We start from the raw sequence: 7,500 nt of genomic DNA, 5'->3' as shown, positions 1-7,500 counted from the left end.
ATGAGGAATTCTGAGGTGATGGATACCTACCTGTGGTAGGTATGTGGGGTCAACCTAACAATGGATGTCATCACATCTCCGAAAGTAAAGGCAAGACTTTTAGAACTTGCCTCCCACTGAGCAAATCATCATTCTGGGCAATATGAGAGCATTCAAAACACTCACAACCTTTTCCCGCCACAGATTTTAGTATTTTGTCATCTCACAACTCCTGCCTAGACCCTGGTACTAGACCAATCCATCTAGTGACTTCTTGGTCTGACAGCCCAGAGTTATGAACTACACTACCAAGGTATGTAAAGCACTCTGTGACTTTAATGTCCTTGCCACAAGCATGTTCCAGTTGAACAGGTTCTAGCAAGTTCCCAAAGTCCTGGATCTTAGTCTTAGTCCAAGAGACTTTAGACCCAGATAGTAAACTTCATTGCTAAATGCATCTGGACCCACCATTAAGGTTTCCAGAGACTCAGAAAAGGTCATAACATCGCCAGCAAATTAAAGGTCAGTAACCTTGATGTTGCCCAGAGTTGCCCCACAATGACTTTGGACAGTAGGTCTGCCAAGTAAACAGTCAATGCAAGTGTTGAAGAGTATTGGTGCAAGGACACAGCCTTGCCTCACTTCTGAACTATCAGGAAAGAATCTTGACAGACCCCCACCACACTTTATAACACTCGGTACCAGTATGAGGCCAAAAATATTTGTTGGAATTACTCTCAATTTCAGGATCTCCCAGGGTGATTCCGATTGCACCATATCAAACACCTCTTTGAGGTCGATGTAGGCTGCAAGCAGCCTGCAACGGAAGTCACAACGGCACTCTACAATAACTTGAAGTGCCAGGATGCGGTCTATTGTGGACTAACCAAGGTGAATCCAGATAGCTTCGGCTTCTGATACCTCAGTAGATGGTCTCTGATACATCTCAGAAGGATATGAGGGAGACCCCCTTGCCTATTATCCTGAGGGGAGTGATTCCTCAGTGATTGCTGCAGTCCCATTGTCTCCCGTTCCCCTTCCAGAGAGGGGTGACCACATCCCTCAGCAGGTCAGGTGGATTAGCACCAGACTGGCAGCCAGGACAGCATGCAACCCCCGTGCCATAGGTTCACCACCAGCCTTTAACAGTTCAGCTAGGATGCCACAGATTCCTGCTGCTTTACCACTCTTCAGCTTGGAGATCTCCTCCTTAACTTCAGTTTGGGAGAGAGGATCATCACTGATGAGTGGGTCTGGCAACAGAAACTCAGCACTACCCGCATCCAAGTTAACTGTTAGTTGATCAACCTGGTACAACTGCTCAAAATATTCAGTCCAACACTCCCGCGCCACAACAAGGCCACTTACTGACCGGACTGCAGTCACCTGTGAAGCAGGCTTAGAGTTCAGCTTTCTCAGCGTGTGCTATGCAGGATGAAGGTATTATACTAAGAAGTGGCCTTCGACCTTCTCTGCAAGTCTCCTAATAAATTGTTCCTTGTCCCTTCTCAACAGGTACCGAATCCTATGCACCTGGGAACGATGTAGATCCTGATCCCCTGTCAGACAAGCCACACGACAAGCATCTGTGGCTTTCAGTTTCTCCTCTGAGAAAAAAATTCTGTCTTGGCTGTTCATCTATCGATTCTCAAACTGCTTTAAGTGTTTTGCACTGGAAGGTGTCCCACAGAACTACAGGGTTTGTTAGGTTATTGAGTGCTGTGAAACGACCACAAATTCCCTTCGAAAACTCCCAGCTACACTCGCTCTCCCTCAGCCTGTTCAGATGAAACACCCTAGGATGGTCATTGGATTGATGGGGAGATTTTCATTATCCCTGTCTAATATTCTCATAATATTTTGGGGGGTTATGAATTTCAATTTATCTGTTTCATATTTTAGGGCACTTGGCTTTCTTTGTCCTTGTTGTTTTTATTAAAAAAAGAAAAAAAAATAGAAGAAAACGGCCATCTGTCGTATGAAATTTGAAGCTGCACAAGAATCGTATTCAAAATCAATTAATGGAAAGCGGGGAAGGAGGGATCCTTGGCAACTTTTGGAATTTATAGCAGCTTCTGTTGCTCTGTTGCATACGAGAGGGAGCAGTGTATAAATTGTATAAAGAGCCTTTGTGCTTTGTGAGTGGAGGAACCCTGCCAATATCAGATCAATAGCTATCTATCTTCTCTCTCTCTCTCTCTCACTCAGTGTGTGTGTGTGTGTGCGTGTGTGTTTGTGCATATGTATAGAACTTCCTTTGTCATCTTCAGTTTGTCCTACTCGACCTAGCTTTCATTTTTCCCATTGTTTCATAGTGCTTTCCGATGTCCAAGTTGGGTTCTTATCCTGCTGTGAAGATTGAAACTGAAGTGAGTCTTGAATAATCTTCGGACTAATCCAGCTAATGCTTTGGATTTACGAAGGATGGAGGATTAAGGGAGGGACAAAGGAAAGGGTGGGAAAGGGTAGAGAAAAGGTTAGAAGGACTCAAGAAGTATTCTCGAGTAATGGCCTTTGCAGCTAGAATAGATTAAGAATTTTCCGTTTGTTTATTTGTCTAATTATGTTTGTTTTATGAATGAAAAAAAAACTATTTCAATTGTAGCTTACTATTAGATATCAAACACTGCAACTACTACATTAAATCATTGAATATAATGATTTAATTATTATATATATAAATCATTTTTTTTTCCTTTCCTTAAAAGACTTCGCAGCCAAAGATAGACGACAAAGTCGATCAGGTGAAGGTATCTGTATTTTTCCAGAGCCAGATATAGAAGACAAAGTTAATTAGATAACTTATCCATATCAGATTTTCTTCAATACTTTGGAGCCAGAAAAAGAAGACAAACTCGATTAGATAATTAAGTTATAAGAACATAAAGAAAGCATCCTGACCGTAAAATTTTAATGAAACCACAAAGCAAGCATTATGAAAAAAATTAATGTGGTTATCAATATTCATACTATTCGCTCTTGTTACTGTCCGTAAGGTCTTTGTTCATTTGCGTTCCTATAATCTAATTTCCTCTTTTTCCATTGTGTATTTTTTTCTCATTCTTCGCCTTTTCTTCTAATAAATATTCCTTTCCTTTTTTGTCTTGTTCATTATAATAAGGAATTGAAATATAACTTAAGCATGATTTTCTTCTGGGTGATATGGTGGTCCTACTTCTTAGCACGATTTTCATTGTCCAGCAATCGGCAGTATATATAAGAAAAGCTTTACACAAACACAAGATCGCTAATACCGCAAATGATAATAACGATGATACGATGATTTATAAGCAAATTGTGTTCGGATAGCTTTCTCACGCGTATATCTCATTTCTTACTGTCCCCTCCCCCCCCTTTTTTTGTTTTCTTTTCCTCATGTCCGGTGCCCACTCGTGTAAACACAAAACACGTATCGAGTTTAATTGGACTTTCATGATCAGTGTTGCGTGATCGAATTAATGCTACAGATAGGTCTAATTACATGTGTGTTTATGTTTAGTGTGACTCTGGATACGTATGTCTATTCATTTACACACACACACACACACATACACTCATTTTTTTGGATATCAGTTTGAAGTAACTTGATATACCTACATGAATTAGACGGAAACAAAGAATAAGTATGATCAAACTTTCAACAAATAAAACTTCGCAAAAAAGAAAAAAAAAAGAGAGAGAGAGAGAGAGAGAGAGAGAGAATATATATATATATATATATATATATATATATATATATATATATATATATATATATATAAGAAAATTTGGATAAGTATATGAAAACGAGATGAGTTGAGGCGCTTGAGCGAACAGGAGAATAGAAGCGAAGAAGGTAAAGTGAGGAAAGAAATTTCCGGAGGAAGAAGAGGGAAGAGAGGGAGGGAAGGTGGAAATAAGAACCGTCATATTACGGAAGAAACTTCTGGAAGCATAATGTAAAAATATGCAATGGCAAATAATAAACAACAGTTTTCGTCTTTCTTTCATACCGTACTCTCTTTCTACACATATGCACATATAATTATGTATATTTATTCATATATGTGTGTGTGTGTCATTATCATTATTATTATCATTATCGTTGTTGTCATTATTACTATTATATTTGTTGTCATTATTATTATCATCATTTTTGTTTTTTATTATCATTATTATCATTACCAATTTATTATCATCATTATTATCAGTATTATCATTATCATTATCGTTGTTGTTATCATCATTATCATTATTTCCTTATCCATTTCCTTTTTTCCGGGAATTTGGGCTAAAATCTTCAAGGAGACGAGATCAGAAAATAATTCAATCATCTCTCGTAAAAGACATTTCGTTTTCTCTCTTCTTTTCGCTTTTCAAATCTGAAAAAAAAAGAAATAAAACCGTTCGTGAACCAAACGTATATATTTGACGTTCACAGAAAGAGATGCAGTAAATACTAAGCGATCAACAAGAAAATAAAATGGAGTCGAAATCATTTCTATTCAGACTTCAAGTTTTCATCTCACACAAAAGCTTTTCAGTTGTCATGAACATTTCTTTTGAAACGACAGCGATCAATGAAGCCTTACCAGGTTCAGGTTTTTTTTTTTTTTTTTTTTTTTTTAAGGCAAAAAGAGCAAAATACTTTTCCATTTCCCTTGCGATGGCATTGATGCTACTTTGCTTTCCCTCATTTTCTGTTGGGGAATGACGAGTGATAGTGATTTTTTTTAAATGGAGATATCTATGTGAAACACAAAGGAAACGGAAAGCAGGCTGTGGAAATGTAACGATGGAAGGATGTGTATGAAAGAAAGAAAGAAGAAAAAATGAAATAGCTGAAAAAGAAGACAGAAAATTAATATATAACACATTTGATGAACACATTTCAAGGGGATGGAAAGATCCGTAGTTGATTTATTCTTATTACTTCACACACACACACACACACACATAAATATATATATACACATATGTATGTATGTATGCATTTTTGTGTGTGCATATGTGTGTTTGCAAGAGGTGTTGAACCCCCTACATGGAATACTGGTGGGCAGAAGTGATACTCTCAATATGGCTGTTCTCTTTGTTTCTTAGAGTTAACGCACGTGGAAATAAATATGATACGTGGCCTGGCCCTAGCGAGGGCAGCCACGAGGAAGGTGAGTGGTCCGGTCAGCAGGCGGGAAGTGAGCGAATGAATGTGAGTGAATGACAAGCTGAGAGTGTGAGGGTCAGTTAATATATCCCTGACTCCGGCGTAGACTGTCCATATGGGGAGTATATTTAGCTCGCCCCTCGCCATGCACAAACCTCGTGGTGCGCGCGAGGTCTGTGAGCTAGCATGAAACATCATGTTATGCAGTATGCTATATCGCTCAGCCACCTCCTCACGCCTCACCCTCGAGGCATCTTTTGATTTGCCACAAGGGTGACCCATCATCGGACCCGATCTACTGGTCATCTTGTCCCGTTTTTGTTCTTGGTCGTCCTCGTGTTGCTCCTCCTTGTCAGCCTCTTCTTCTTGGTCCTTGGTGAATCCATCCGTCCTCGAAGGTATCGATTTCGGGTCGTTCAGATTTCCTCGTAATCCTCATTCAGGGTTATTCGGCGGCGCATTCGTCCGCACGTCCTCACAGATCTCGTCCAGGTCCTTCTCGGCTTCGGATCGTACAGACGTCCTCGTAACTTGCGTCTGGGTCTTCAGGCGTCTGGGCAGGGGCGTCCTTTCCGGCATCTGAGGGCGGCTTATTCCTGCGCTGATGAGCTCCTGGTCCCGTATCCACGAAAGTTCTCAGACAGTTCTGAGACTTCAATTTGAGAGTCTCGGAAGTGTCTGAGGAAAAACTAGGTCGGTCGTTTGTTTACATCGTCGGTCTGTGCTTATTGAGTTATTTCATATTCATTAATACATTAAAATGTTTGCAAACATGTTTTCTTTCGCATTATACACACACACACACACACACACACACACACACACACACACACACACACACACACACACACACACACATATATATATATATATATATATATATATATATATATATATATATATGTATATATATACATATATGTATATATACATATATATATAATATAATATATATATATATATATATATATATATATGTATGTATATCTATTATATACATATATGTATGTATGTATATGTGTATAAACGAATATGTATATATGTATGTATATATATATATATATATATACACATACATATATATTATATTCATATATATATGAATATATATATATATATATAAATATATATATATATATATATATATATATATATATATATATATATATATAAACGAATGTGTATATATATGTATGTGTATAAACAAATATGTATGTTCGTTTTTATATGTATATACATATACGTGTACACATGTATATACATATACCTGTACACATGTATATACATATACGTGTACACACATAGATACATATACGTGTTCACACGTAGATACATATACGTGTACACGCGTATATACATATACGTGCACACATATTCATATACGTACACACATATTCATATACGTGCATACACGTAGATACATATACATGTACACACGTATATACACATACATGCACTCATATATTCATATACGTATACACTGATATGTACACAAACCTGTACACAGGTATATATATATAGGTGTACACGTATATACATATAGGTGTACACGTATATACATATAAGTATACACACGTATATACATGTACATGTACGCACATATATACATATACGTGTATGCACGTTTATGTATACATGTTTATATGTATTTTTGTATATGTGTATTTATGGAGAGATACTTTTGAAATGAAATCTCTAATTATTTTATCATGTCTTTATTACAGTGAAAGCCAAAATTATAGAACTAATCAGATCATAAGTGAATTAGGCTCACACACACACACACAGACACACACACACACACACACACACGTTTTTTTTTCTCTTTTTTTCCATTATCATTTCATAAATACCCAGTGCAACAGCAAATCCCTAACTTCTACAAAATCTTATGTATTCTGTCCTTCTATAAAATATATATATATATATATATATATATATATATATATATATATATATATATATATATAACTTTATAATCAATTAAGCTTTGAAATTCATTATCTGATTCTTGTGATTTATGGCTCTTTAGTTTAGTGAAAATTAGAATAGGACCGCTCCTATGTCCTTCTATGCTTCGGCAGAATTGCACTGCATTCCAAATAAATTTTATGAATACTGTTGCAGTACGTATTCATCATTAGTATATGTTCTCTAAGAAAAAACACGAATCCCTTAGATTTTACAAATTTCCGCACACAGCCATATCACAGTCATGGCGCTCCAGCAAAGGCAATCTTCACATTTTTATCGATATTTGATTTTGTTTTTGTTTTTCTAATGTAATGACTGATTTGCATGTCTTATGCCAACACAATAAAGTATTTCGCCAAAGAAAACATAAGTTTACAAACATTTTTATGAATTAACAAATATGAAAT

The 7,500-nt window shown here is 36.8% G+C and overlaps 1 protein-coding gene across 1 annotated transcript; it reads right to left on the bottom strand.

The window, feature by feature from the left end:
* Positions 1–202: 202 nt before the first annotated feature.
* LOC138865122 (uncharacterized) lies at positions 203–1,001 on the bottom strand. Its single transcript, XM_070134481.1, has 3 exons — positions 901–1,001; positions 511–796; positions 203–385 (listed from the first exon to the last, which is right to left on the bottom strand). Exons 1-3 carry the CDS (start codon positions 999–1,001, stop codon positions 203–205), a joined length of 570 nt encoding a protein of 189 aa, XP_069990582.1.
* Positions 1,002–7,500: the final 6,499 nt, after the last annotated feature.

Source organism: Penaeus vannamei, chromosome 20, assembly GCF_042767895.1.
Source record: "Penaeus vannamei isolate JL-2024 chromosome 20, ASM4276789v1, whole genome shotgun sequence".
Taxonomy (NCBI): domain Eukaryota; kingdom Metazoa; phylum Arthropoda; class Malacostraca; order Decapoda; family Penaeidae; genus Penaeus; species Penaeus vannamei.
The sequence above is the reverse complement of the archived record's forward strand: the minus strand, read 5'-3'. Positions and strand labels throughout refer to the sequence as shown.

Bases quoted from the DNA above. Each gene is read 5' to 3' on its own strand.
- LOC138865122 (XM_070134481.1), bottom strand. From the start codon at position 1,001: ATGGGACTGCAGCAATCACTGAGGAATCACTCCCCTCAGGATAATAGG. The intron at 797-900 runs GTATCAGAAGCC...CTTCCGTTGCAG, and splicing joins ATCAGAGACCATCTACTGAG to GCTGCTTGCAGCCTACATCG. The intron at 386-510 runs GTTACTGACCTT...TCTTGGACTAAG, and splicing joins CAACTCTGGGCAACATCAAG to ACTAAGATCCAGGACTTTGG.